Raw genomic sequence first — 12,827 nt, 5'->3', positions numbered from 1 at the left:
CCAAAAAAAAAAAAAAAACACCGTCGCAACTGTTTTCTTTCTTTTCATTTGGAGTCAACATGGCTCTCTCTTATATTTCGTTTTATTATATATTATATTATAATTATTATGTCACGATAGTTACAAAGATCTAAGTCAACTAAAACTACAAAAACTCACATTTCTGATACATCAAAAAAAAAAATTATCTGTCAAAAAAAAATCACGTCCGTAGTAATTATTTATTGTAAAAAGTTTATATTGAATTTGGATTATTATTATTGATCTAAAAAAACAATTTCTATTACAATTCATAATTTATTTAGTTAAATTTAGAAGTTTTTTTTTTAAATATTTTTACTCGAAATAAACAGGTTTAGAGTCCACGCTCAAATTCAATCTACAGTGCAAACATATATTTTATATAATTGTAATTGTAATTGGATCAATATCCTATTTATACTCGCAAAAAAATTATTAAAGGAATAAAATGAAAAGAAATGACACGTCATCAACGCCCAAATTTGGGTTTGCAGTACAAAATACAAATAATTTGTCCATCCAGTTCCCACTCCTCATCCCCAATTTGAAGCCCTAATTTACAAATCCAATCTTTACGTACAAAAGCAGTATCGCCTCGGAGGGGAAGAACGCATGGCGGCGGCTACCGAAGGCCAGGATAAGGTGTTGGCCACCGCGCAGCGGATTGTGCAAAGCCTACACAATACATCCGACACCGATGATATGCTTTTAATCCTCTCCTCCTTCGATAACCGTCTATCCACTCTCTCCTCCTTCGTCTCATCCGAAGACAACACATCCACCGCCGTCGTTGACCCCAGATTCGCGGCAGTCGAGCATTTCATTCTCAACGAAGCAGATTCCTCCTTTTCGGACGATTACTTGACTGCAGTGGACGAGATCATCCATTTGACCGAGGAAATCAACCTCAATCCGCGTGCCGCGGATGCCGGGGACGATGTGATGGACCGTGCGGAGAGCGCGCTGCAGCTTGCGATGGCTCGTTTGGAGGATGAGTTTCGCCATATCCTGATCCGTAACACCGTAGCACTTGACACCGAGCGTCTTCATCGATCTTCGCTCTCTTCCTCTTCGGCTGCGATTGCTATCGCTGCTACTGAATTTTTCAACGATGAGGGGAATGAAAATATTGAAGATGTAAGCAGCGGGAGGTACAGTCATAACGGTCATGGCAGGGGTATTAGCTTTGGTGGGGATGATATGTCATCCCTCGATTTGATCCATCCCGACGCAGTGATTGATCTGAGGGAGATTGCAGATCGGATGATCCGATCTGGTTACGAGAAGGAATGCTGCCAGGTATATTGTAGTGTTCGCCGTGATGTTCTTGACGAGTGTTTGGCGATTCTTGGAGTGGAGAAATTGAGCATTGAGGAAGTACAGAGGATGGATTGGCGGTCCTTGGATGATAAGATGAGGAAGTGGATTCCAGCAGTTAAATTAGTTGTCCGGGGTCTTTTATCTGGCGAGAAACGTTTATGTGATCAGATTTTTACTGGGTCTGATTTGATCAAGGAAGTTTGCTTCTTGGAAACATCTAAGGGATGTGTGATGCAGTTTTTAAATTTCGGAGAGGCCGTTGCAGTTGGGAGAAGGTCCGCTGAAAAATTGTTTAGGATTCTTGATATGTATGATGCATTGGCTGCGGTTTTACCAGATCTACAGGCACTTTTTATGGATGAAGATGCAGGCGATATGGTGTGTAGTGAGGCAAAGGGAGTTTTAGATGCCCTGGGTGAGGCTGCAATTGGGACTTTTGTGGAGTTTGAGAACGCTGTTCAGGGGGAGGCTTCGAGGAGGCCGATGCAGAATGGTGAGATTCATCCACTCACTAGATATGTTATGAATTACACAAAATTGCTTGTGGATTATAGTGATACACTTAATTCACTATTGGAGACTGTGGAGGATAACTCGGGATTTGGAAAGGAGAAAAATGATAATTTGGAGACAAGCATGTCTCTCATTGCTCAGCGCCTCTTGGCATTAATTACTTCTTTGGAATCAAATCTTGAGGAAAAATCGCGAATATATGAGGATGGCGCAATGCAATATATTTTTCTGATGAACAACATACTTTACGTTGTACAAAAAGTGAAGGACTCTGAGCTCCGAACCGCCTTGGGTGATAACTGGATTAAAAAACGACGAGGTCTGATTCGGCAACATGCTACACATTATCTTAGAGCAGCATGGACCAAGGTCTTATCTTGTTTGAAAGATGAAGGGATCGGCGGGAGCTCAAGTAGTGCAGCAAAGGTGGCTTTGAAAGAAAGATTCAAGAACTTCAATATTTGTTTTGAAGATATCTACAGGATTCAAACTGCTTGGAAGGTTCCAGATCCTCAGCTTCGAGAAGAACTCCGCATATCCATTTCTGAAAAAGTGATTCCAGCATATAGATCATTCTTGGGAAGGTTTGGGAGTCAACTAGAGAGTGGAAGGCATGCTGGAAAATACATTAAATACTCTCCTGAGGATTTAGAAAATTATTTGTTGGATCTGTTTGAAGGAACACCCCTTATTCTACACCACATGAGAAGAAAAAGTACATAGAAATGCAGTACGAGGGTGGCAGGTATCCTTTTTTTTTTGTTTTTGTTTTCAAGAATAGTTCGACTTTTACCATCAGCTTGCTGGTGTGCTCTTCACTGTTGGTGTGAGTGTCTTGGACACGATATGTTGTGAGAGGAAGGTATTCACACCTCTTTGAGGTATACTGTAATAATTTTGTACATGTACTATATCATCAATGTGTGGAACTATATATGTTTCATGTATTTATTATCATGAGTCACATTTCGCAATGGGCAGCAGGTGATATTTGGGAGTCGTTTGCCACAGTTCTTTAATTCCTTCAATCTGTTATGGATTGTGTTCATGATTGTGTTTAGTTGTAATTTTTCTGTGGTGAATCTAAACTGATACTTTGAAAAGAAAGAGGAAGTGAAGTGAGGGTATGCCTTAAGCAACAAGATTTGAATTCTGTTTAGCTTTCCGCCCCTTTTGTTGTATTATGATTTTTCCGTTAGTTGGGAGAAAAGCTATTCTCATGTGCTTTTGCATGACCCTACCAGTTCTCTAGTTGTTTCAATAGTCTCATTGCAATTAGATTGCAAATTTTGCAAGGCCATTATGGGATCCTTTACCTGTTTAGATATCTAATATTGTGCTGGCTAAACGTCGTCAATCAGCGGTGCTTGATGGTGTTTTACATTGGATGAATTATTCATGAATGATACAGTAGTTAAGATACCTAATAGTAGTCTGTTTTTATGTAGCTTCAGTTGGTGGATTGCCTTGGATGGCAGTTAAATGCTTTCCACGCTTGATTGTGATTTGTGTGGACTAGAGCCTGATGGCTTGCAGCTCTATAGACTTGTGGTTTTTGATTTTGTAAACGGTTGTAATAAACTTCTTATTGAACTCCAATGTGTGAGGTATATGGCGTTGTTGTACATATGTTAATTTATTTTTAAAAAAGAAATGACAGGTTTCCCTATCTAGACACCCCTGATGCATTTGTTATTACTGTAACAACCATTTTTTTTTTTTTTTGAGTACAAATACATCGGATATCAAATTACATCAAATTGAACAATAAATAATGAAATTGCCCGCACAATTTTTTACTAAAAAAAAAGCCTTACTTTTTGGCTTTCAACTTTGTCAAGTTCCTTTTAAGAATAAAGGGCTGCCTTTCTAGGTCCGAAAGCATGGGGTCTATGTTTGACCCCACGGTCAAGTGAAAAAATAATTGGGTTCAATGGTGGCAATTTGATAAAGAACTCAACCCATTTTTACTCTCTTTTACATTGTGGCAATCATTTTCAATGGATCTTTTCGTCATAATTTTCAAAAATGTTTGTCATAGACGTTATTTTCATTTTCAAGTTGTGTAAGATCGGTTGAAATTTGCCGTTCTATATATTTCGGCTATAAATCTTAATTAATAAAGTGTTTCCAATCTTTTAAAAAAACTTTGATTTTTCACTTTTCAATTGAAAAAATTAGTGTTTTTTTATAAAAAAAAATTTATCTCAAATTCAGTTTCTGCTTCCGATTAATTTAATTAAAATTCAAAAGTTGTTCTTGCTAATTTCAAAAGTGAATACCAAATGAAAAATTTTCGATCATATTCTCTCCGATATTTTTGTTTAATAATTCATAGTTATCCATTAAATTCATTTACGTTCCACAATACCCAATCAAATCATATGTCAATAAGAGTTTTTTTGTGTGTATTTTATTAAAAATCTAGTATTAAAATAATTTATTTACAATTTTTTTTTGTATATTTTTTTGGTTAATTAAACTTCTAGTTTAGTTGGGTTTCTCGTTGCTTACATGATATAAGCTCACATCTCATCAATTGTAAACATTTTTTTTTTGACAAGTTTGTGAAAAGTTTATATTGTCAGTATAGTATTTTACACGATGTTTATCTATGAAGTAATCATTTTGATGATTGTATTTTTAGGTATCGCTTACTGTAGAAGATACGAAATTGATTAAACTTTACTTCATTTAATGCTTGATTTAAATTCTACAAAGAATTAATGTCATTTACCATCATTTTTATTTTATGCATTCTTTATTCAAGTGTACCTTAAAACAAAAGCTATAAGCTCATTTGGTCAAAAGCTATTTCCATTGGTTCCCGAGACCTACTTTTAAGAAGTGCTATGAAAAAGTGAGGAACAAATATGGTGGCCTAAAAAAAACAGAGAGAGAACAAAATGGTCAAAAGCTATTTCCATTATCTCACTTTGTGCAAGGAAACAAAGACCATATCAAAATTTTATTGCACAACTCTACAAGACAAACAGTAGCTACATCTAATTTGGAATATGTTCATACACAAGAGATTCTTGCAACAAAACAAACCAACTCACACTAGTTTGCAACGAAGTTAAACCCTGCTATTCGCGGGCAGTGGCAAGACTCCATCGAAGAAATCCCCGAAATAACCCCGAGGCTCGTGTACCAGCTTCGAGATTATGTCCCTCAAGGTTATGACACCCTCCAGGTTCCCACCTCCATCCACCACATATATTCTGTGGATCTTCATTGAGTCCAGCTTCATTATGACTTCTTTTAAAGAATCGCCTCTCCGGCATGTTACCATGCCGCCCAACAGTGGCGACTCCTTCTCATGCTCCTCCTTTAGATAGCTTCTGACTGTTGTCAAGAAGTTCTTTGCAGTGATAGATCTGTACAAGTATGAAAATATTTCGAATGAGCATGGACAAAACATTCGAAGTTATCCAACTCGAGCCAAGCTCGAAAATGATGGGAAATATTTAAAATAAAACATATTGATTACTTTTCCACAGACAAATTAAAAAAAAAAATGCCATGAACTCAAACTGAAAACACTGAGAAAAGAGATTAATTATGGAGAGAGACCTGTATTCCCTGTAAATTTGTGGTGCAATGAGAAGGAACTGGATATCCCTGATGCTTATATTACCAATTGCCTTACTTCCTCCATTTTCAACCACTGGCACCCCTCCTACTCCCTTCTGCCTCATCAATTTAAACGCCTGCAGCACGGGCTCGTCTTCGTTCACCTGAGCATGCCAAACAAAACATATCGAATCAGAAAGCAAACTCTGAGATTATAAGCACAAATTTTGGCGCAAGAAAAATGAAAACTAGCCCATATTGAGTTCATTTAAGGTTAATGTCTTTCGCCGAGCACCTTGATGATTTGTCTAGGTTTCATCAGGGGAAGGCCTAGTTCAAAAAGTTTCTTTGAACCCCAGCTCTCGAACCAATGAAGTCCAGCGCATTCTTTCAGCATGTGAATAACCGCGCTCTGAGTGATGACATTATCAACCGTGGCTTCTCCTAAGTCAACCACAGGAACACTTTTCATTCTGTACTTCGATAGCAATAAGAGCATCGTCAAAAAAGAGTTTGCTTTTTGCAGTGCTAGAAATGGAGCCCAACGAAAAGATCCAGATATATCGCCAACCTGTTTATGTATACAGTAGGCACATGGAGTTAGGCCATAAGTTGAACTTTGAAGAGAGCACAAGCTCAAAAGACTAGATTATTAGGTATGAGATGAGAGTGTATTTGAGTTCATTCCGACCCTTGCAAAATGCAAGCACGCAATGGCTCGCTGCCAATGGCGTTCAATATGTACATCAATCTAGCCTATAACATAAATATATGGGTCGTATAATCGAAACAGTTACTTCAATTCTTAAAGAAATCGAGTACCAATGTTAGGTCATAAGATCAAGAAAAGAGTATAAACCTAAAAATTTAGCATATCTACCGACTACAAACATGAGATCATAATGAATGTTGAGGCGAGAGATTAATGACCTTGGTGTTCTTGTAGAAATCAGAAGAAGTAAGAGTCTCAAAAAATTTCCCACAAGTTGCGGTGGGAGAGTCGGGGTGCATGCTTTTAAACCGTGGAGATGACATCCCATTTGCAGCCGCAGCAACAGCCGAGGCAGTAGCATCTTCTGCATCGTCTGTGGCTAGATCAAAGGCAGTGTTGCTGCCTTCCATCCTCTCAGACTGCAGCCAAAGTTTAAATTAATATCTATTTTAGATTATTGTAATTCAGAGAACAAAAGAATTTTATTGGGACAACCATTGAACGAAAATATCAAACCTGATGTAATATCCAAACAACAATGCCAGCAAACTCTACAATGCCAAGATATCGGTCGATCCAACTCGCATCTTCTGGTGCATTCACATCCACAACTGGTGCACTAAGGAGTTTATGACGGGCAAGTAATTTAACAGCATCCGCAAGAGTTGTATCTGAATTTATCTCAATAACTGCACATGAAATCGCTTAGAATTAAGCCACAATATCCGAAAGAAACTGAATGGCCAAAGAAGATAATCCAGATACATATTAATATATCCAAGTAAACCCCCAAGTAGATTTCAACATAACGTTACAAAAGAATTTTTAACGAGGCATCAGGCATCTGCCATATTTTCATAATCTACTATCAGAGTTTTGGCGTATGATCTGTGCACAAACACGCCTATCCGGCAATTAGTAATATCCGATATCAGCTATTATTTTCCAACTCTTGTCCTAAATAAACTTTGATTTGCATCCAATACAAAGCAACACTAGCATAACTTCAAACAGAAACAGAGTAATCGCAAGGGAAACAATACGACTGTAAAGTGAACCATAATTCCAAATCACAATAAACTGACTCAGAAAAATAAGAACTTGAACCCGAAGATCACAATAACAAATCTTCCCTAGATTCAAATTCTGTAACACGTATCATTGATCACCTAAATCACCATCTATTCACAGACACCATATTCAAATCACCCCACACACGCACAGAAAAAACTATTACAAAACAGACTTCAATGACCATATAATCGGTGACCCAATCTTCGATCAAGAGCAGGAATCACAGTAAATACTTTATTCCATGAATCAAAAATTACCTTGGGAAGAAGGAGCCGGGGGGAAGGCGGAAACAGGAATACTCTCAAAACAAGCGTTAAGCTTCTCAGTAGGTGTCAGCTGCTGTTCTTGAATATCCCATAAATCCTCCACTTGAAGACCCACCTCAGCTTCTGGGCTCCTCGGCGTTTCGCTTTCTTCCATCACCATTCTTGATATGTATGAAATATGTATCTCTGTTACGTATATGTCTTCACACACAACCCACGCCTAAAAACACAAACTTTCGCAGCTCCCAAATGATCAAGAAACGATTTTTTTAAAGAAAGAAAATGGAATCCTCCTACCAAATATCACAATCTTGAAAGCTGACACAACAGGAGTACATGTAAGATAATAATCACTTATGATCATCATTATCATATAATAATGGAAAACCGTGGGACGTGGGCTGCTTGCTTGGTGGATCCTGGCCGTCGAATCCGATCTGGCGACACGTGGCCATTTGCAGCAGTATGATGGTCAAAGGAGAGGACAAAAAATTCGGGTCTCTTTTGTTGGTGCTTATCCATTGGAGTTCTATTTTAACGATCACACTCATGACTCACCCCGAGTTTCACTTGGGGCCACTTGCATTCAAAACAGACAACGAAAGAATGGCATAAAAAAGGTTGCAGGTGGTTTGAGTTTCCCTGTTTAGATTTTATTATCATATCTTTATCTGGTAATAATTTGGACACTTATTTGTAATAAAATCGTGTCATGGATTAGTTTATTAGATTAATTTTCTAACTAAACTCAATCTATAAAACTAATATTTTTTTTTGTCTAAATCAATATTATGTGAAAAATATTATACTCATGAAAAACATTACATTTTATGTCCAAAATATTGTATCCACTTGCTTTAGAAATTTAGTCACCATAGAAAAGATACAGAACACAAATAAGGGCTGAACAAAAAATATAAGCAAGCCTTTTTTTTTGGGGTGGGGGTGGGGGTGTAAAATATGTGCAAAAATTTTTCGATCAAAAAATCTGTTCTTATCAATTTTCGTGTTGTAAATCCATGTGGATAAAATAATTTAACTGAGTCAATCGATGGCTTATTTGATGAATATACATAAGCCAATGATAAATACTAAGTTTTTTACAAAAAAAAAAAAATTGAACAAATAGATAATTGAATGTCATTTTTTAAAAAGGTTTCGCAAGTAAATGATAAATATCAATCTTACGTAAGGTTTTTTTCTTTTGGAAGTACATTTTTTTTTTCCAAAAAAACAAACAAACTAGTGTTCATAATATTTTGAGAACAGTATAATTTTGAACATTTTGAGTCAGAAAACCTTTACTCGTTAGTCGTAATACGAATATGCCGTACGGAAGGTATGATTACCTCAAAGTCGCACTAGTTTTTCATGGTAATAAATATTATTAATTATATATGGATTTTTCATACAAGTATTGAATGTGTTGCTTTCCTATAAAAAGACGCCTTCGAAAGTAGATGTCACATTCATTGCCTATATAGTTCATAATGAGGAATGGCTAGAATACATACAAACAGCCCTAAATATAACCTTAACATGCAAAGATTTTCAATCCAGCAAAGGCAAGAAACCAACCTAGTCTATCCATGTACGCAAGGAACCTCAATCCCATTTCGATACAGATTCGAAATTTTCATAAGACATAGATAGTGTTTGGGAGAGCTTCTTAGAAACACTTCTCAGCCTTTCCGGTAACAAAAGTTTGAAATTTTATGAAATTTTGTTAACGAAAAGCTGATAAATGCTTCTTAAAAGCACTCCCAAACATTACCATAATTTCATTCCCACCAAAATAACTACGCTTCATAGCTGAACAAAGAAAGCAAAACTGCAAGAGAATACGAATTCATTTCAAATATGCTGACAGATAGTATGAACTATGAAGCGCACAACCAAGGATTACATAATTCAGATATTTTCATCGATGGTTCTGTGCCATGAGAATGTGACACGACTTTAAGGACAAAGAACAGAACCTCTGAAAATAGAAATACAAGTTTTAAGGTTGTCACTAAATTAGCATATTTTCTAGACTGGAAAATATTAACATGAAATAAAAGTCTGGACAGGTTAATGGCATTCTAACTAATATTGCTTCTAGGATAAGGCTACTACTGATATACCCTAGAAATGGATTAGCATTAAGCTTTGAAATGGCCCAGAACGAGCTATCAATGAGACAAACCGACAAAAGGTAAAGGAAGTTACAGATAAATTAGTGCACAAGTTCTATGGCTGCTCAACTATTTGCTTCCAGGAGTTTCATTGCCAGCAGCAGTCTTGCGATTTAGGTACCGGATAACTGCATCTTCAATCCTATGCCACACAAAAAGGTGAATTAGAAATGCCCCCAAAAGGACAAAAATAAACATGCATCAATAGTTTTACCTATAAAGATACAACTGTCTTGATTGAAATATTAGCATAATAACAAGCGGACAAATACAATTTGCATTCATGGTAAGATACCGAAACAGAAGACAGTAGAGGATATGCCACAACGTTTCGATCAGTAGATAGGTTCATGGAAAACTATGAGTAAATAAATTCTCAAATGGAGCAGAAAGAGCAAATTCTTTAGATTTCAAGCCACTCATTGATAACCTAATTTTGGTTAGGCATTCACGGCCACAAATCAGATATATAACCGAAGAACTTCAGAAGGAAGAGAAACCACAACGACATACTGGCATAAATAGACATGTCACTGCTCAAACAAACATCAAAATTGCACACTGCAACATAAGTAATCAATTTTAAAGATAAAGGTGTGTAAACTACGATTTCCATATACAGCAGTTCATGCAACAAATAAGTATGCCACAGAGTTTCGAATTATCCTCAGTCACAAATGCCAAAGTATAAAAAAATAAAAGATACCATGGTTGATTGTAAAACTCGGCTTGCCGCTCTTTCTCCACATCACGGTTGGTATCTAGTGCAGCAAGCTTCAAATCCCTAGCTTGAGAAGCAATTAAGGAATTGATGAACTCTGCAGGTGACTGACTAAATCCAAGAAAGAAAGCTCGCCTTTGGCCGTGCTCATGGATTTTCTTTATAGCAGAATAAATGGCATCATCACAAGATTCAATCTCCTTGTTCATCTCTACGTTGGCCAAAAAATTTGACATTTCCCTTTCTAAAGTCCAAGGAACGTCAACAAGCACATCGTAGCAGGTATTTCCAGCGGGACTACAACCAGAAAGCTTAATTTTATGCTCTATGTGTATCGGACCAGGTGGAATCAAATGGGGCGTTATCTTCTGCATAACCATGGAAAATTTCAACTTGTCTTCTCCAAACACTTTCCTAAGGGGTGAATCACACATGAAGGAGGAAGTGTCACCAGATATTTGTAATTTTCTCGTTTTCACATAGTGCCAAAGTGCTGCAATAATTCTAGGTCGTGTCTCCACCTCAATGCCAAGAACTTCACGCAAAGCTTGTGAAAGCTTAAACTTTTCGGGGAAATAATTCATCTCCAATCTAATAACTGCCGCGAATTCCTTGTCTCCTTTCCTCTTCACCTCAAACCCCTCGTGAAGCACGGGTGATCGAGAGCTCTCCCAAAGTATTACGTGATTATCTGGATACAGATTTTGATCCAAGTAAATAGTAATTTTCTTGAAGAAAGTTGAAAACTTTGGGCTTGAAGTGCTTGATTTCTGCACTTCTCCTTCCAAAAAGTGATCTTTGCCATCTTCTAAAATTCTCCCAATTATCCGGAGTGTCCAAGAAGGAGGCTCAGCATTTTCCTTCACGGAATCTGTCTGTGCCTGGTTGGCAAATGTGTTGAACAAATATAAACGCAGGATTTTCTGAGCACGTACAGGATTTTTCAGGGCTTCTAAAATGTCAGTCTTCTTCCTCGTAAGGGCAGCATCTACACGTGACTCGAATTCAACCAATTGAGTATAAAGAGCAGATTCTGGCACAATCGCTGCAACTTTATCAGGGATAGCTTTATCCGGCAACTTCCGCTTCCGTCTATGTGCAGCTGGGGTCAGTTCCATGGTTTTCATGTGGGAAGCAGTTCCCTGAGCTGATGAGCCCCCAGAAGGCCGAGAAGGCGGTTTGTGCAGGCGCTTCCCTGTTCCAGCCCCTCCAGAGCCAGGAGTGGGAACAGATGGTGAGGAAATACTGACATTAATGTGGCCCTGAGGCTGGGTAGCCATGACTTGCACTTGAGTATGGACTTGAACTGTTTGGCCCTGCGCAAATGCCTGCGCCTGAGGTTCTGATGGTTGAAAATGTCCAGGAAAGTAGGGCCTAACTGGAGGCTGGTTCTGGGAAATCATATTGGGTATCTGTTGCTGGTTATGATTCAAGGGCATCTGCATCGGAATTTGCATTTGATTTCCTCCAGGAATTCCAAAACTCAAATTTCCCCTCACAGGTTGGTGGTGGTTATGAATATTATGATGATTCATAGCAAACTTTCAGTTCTATAACATCCAAAACCCACAATTCTGCAATTTGAAAATAATTTCATCATGTTCCAGAAAAAAAAATAGCAAGAAAATTCATCCTTTTTATTCGATCAGCAACAAAAACTAAACAGATCTTGTTAAAAAAATTCAATTGGGAACTAGGATATCACAGGATTTGAGAAGATTAGGAACCAGAGGTGGTATGGAATCATTAAACAGAGTTCGCACATGAATGGAAATCTGGGATTTTATTTAACTAAAGAAATTCTCGTCAATATCGAATTTTGACGCAAATGAACTGAATCGAGTGGCTCGTTAACAAAATTTTCTAGCCGAGAGAATGGACCAGCCCTGCACTGGTTTGAACATTTGAAATTTAGGCTCCATCACAGCTCGAGCCTATCAAAAACCAATTTTGAGACGAACTTAAACTGCTCCAAATTCCAAAATCATATGGAAACCGAAAACAAATTCAAGCCCAGGAAATTGAAAGGAGATAAAGTAAAATAAAATAAAGATAAGTTAAAACATAGAATGATATTATCATATAGGTTATAACAAGAATAAATCCATACGAAAACCTGAAATTTAACGTACCAAGAAAGAGATGGAGTATAAATACGCGAGAGTGGGTGAAGACTGGGAAACAATGAGGACGAGACGCGGGCGGAGGCAGAGGAACCTATCTCCAATTTGTTACAGGCGGCGGCGGCGGTGGTGGGGTGGGGATGCGGCGGGGACAAAGGTGTCGGAGCCGGTGATGATGGCCGTGGGGTTTTGCAGAACGGTAAAAATTTGGAAATTATAAATTGTGACGGAGCCGTGATTCAACACCGGTTCTTTACTATAATATTTTTTAAATTTTTTGATAAAAATAGTTAATTTTATTATTTTGAAATTAAAAGATCATAT

General features: G+C 37.6%; 3 protein-coding genes across 5 annotated transcripts; 1 reads left to right on the top strand and 2 right to left on the bottom strand.

Moving 5' to 3' along the window:
• The first annotated feature begins 539 nt into the window (after positions 1-539).
• LOC140880670 (exocyst complex component EXO70B1) lies at positions 540-3,527 on the top strand. Of its 3 annotated transcripts, none has more exons than XM_073285306.1 (2): positions 540-2,599; positions 3,309-3,527. In XM_073285306.1, exon 1 carries the CDS (start codon positions 634-636, stop codon positions 2,575-2,577), a length of 1,944 nt encoding a protein of 647 aa, XP_073141407.1. In that variant the 5' UTR covers positions 540-633; the 3' UTR covers positions 2,578-2,599; positions 3,309-3,527. The 3 variants fall into 3 exon arrangements, with proteins under 3 accessions (XP_073141407.1, XP_073141406.1, XP_073141408.1); XM_073285305.1 differs by having other exon boundaries at positions 3,303-3,527; XM_073285307.1 differs by lacking the exon at positions 3,309-3,527 and adding an exon at positions 3,179-3,307.
• Positions 3,528-4,799: 1,272 nt separating this feature from the next.
• LOC140882195 (SNF1-related protein kinase regulatory subunit gamma-1) lies at positions 4,800-7,822 on the bottom strand. The gene is made up of 6 exons (XM_073288017.1): positions 7,474-7,822; positions 6,659-6,831; positions 6,361-6,561; positions 5,726-6,001; positions 5,431-5,594; positions 4,800-5,234 (listed from the first exon to the last, which is right to left on the bottom strand). The coding sequence occupies exons 1-6, from the start codon at positions 7,640-7,642 to the stop codon at positions 4,934-4,936; spliced, it is 1,284 nt and encodes a 427-aa protein (XP_073144118.1). The 5' UTR covers positions 7,643-7,822; the 3' UTR covers positions 4,800-4,933.
• Positions 7,823-9,210: 1,388 nt separating this feature from the next.
• LOC140882494 (SWI/SNF complex component SNF12 homolog) lies at positions 9,211-12,714 on the bottom strand. Its single transcript, XM_073288540.1, has 3 exons — positions 12,513-12,714; positions 10,366-11,954; positions 9,211-9,801 (listed from the first exon to the last, which is right to left on the bottom strand). Exons 2-3 carry the CDS (start codon positions 11,913-11,915, stop codon positions 9,729-9,731), a joined length of 1,623 nt encoding a protein of 540 aa, XP_073144641.1. The 5' UTR covers positions 11,916-11,954; positions 12,513-12,714; the 3' UTR covers positions 9,211-9,728.
• Between the last annotated feature and the right edge of the window lie 113 nt (positions 12,715-12,827).

Source organism: Henckelia pumila, chromosome 2, assembly GCF_033568475.1.
Source record: "Henckelia pumila isolate YLH828 chromosome 2, ASM3356847v2, whole genome shotgun sequence".
NCBI lineage: Eukaryota > Viridiplantae > Streptophyta > Magnoliopsida > Lamiales > Gesneriaceae > Henckelia > Henckelia pumila.
Note: the sequence above shows the minus strand (reverse complement) of the source record. Positions and strands in the feature narration are given on the sequence as shown.

What these genes read in the sequence shown, in the direction of transcription:
- LOC140880670 (XM_073285306.1), top strand. Translation starts at nt 634, where the DNA reads ATGGCGGCGGCTACCGAAGGCCAGGATAAGGTGTTGGCCACCGCGCAG.
- LOC140882195 (XM_073288017.1), bottom strand. Translation starts at nt 7,642, where the DNA reads ATGGTGATGGAAGAAAGCGAAACGCCGAGGAGCCCAGAAGCTGAGGTG. An exon ending in CCCGGCTCCTTCTTCCCAAG is followed by an intron (nt 6,832 to 7,473) that starts GTAATTTTTGAT and finishes TTTCATGTGCAG; the next exon opens with TTATTGAGATAAATTCAGAT. An exon ending in ATTTCTACAAGAACACCAAG is followed by an intron (nt 6,002 to 6,360) that starts GTCATTAATCTC and finishes ATACATAAACAG; the next exon opens with GTTGGCGATATATCTGGATC.
- LOC140882494 (XM_073288540.1), bottom strand. Translation starts at nt 11,915, where the DNA reads ATGAATCATCATAATATTCATAACCACCACCAACCTGTGAGGGGAAAT. An exon ending in GAGTTTTACAATCAACCATG is followed by an intron (nt 9,802 to 10,365) that starts GTATCTTTTATT and finishes TGTGTGGCATAG; the next exon opens with GATTGAAGATGCAGTTATCC.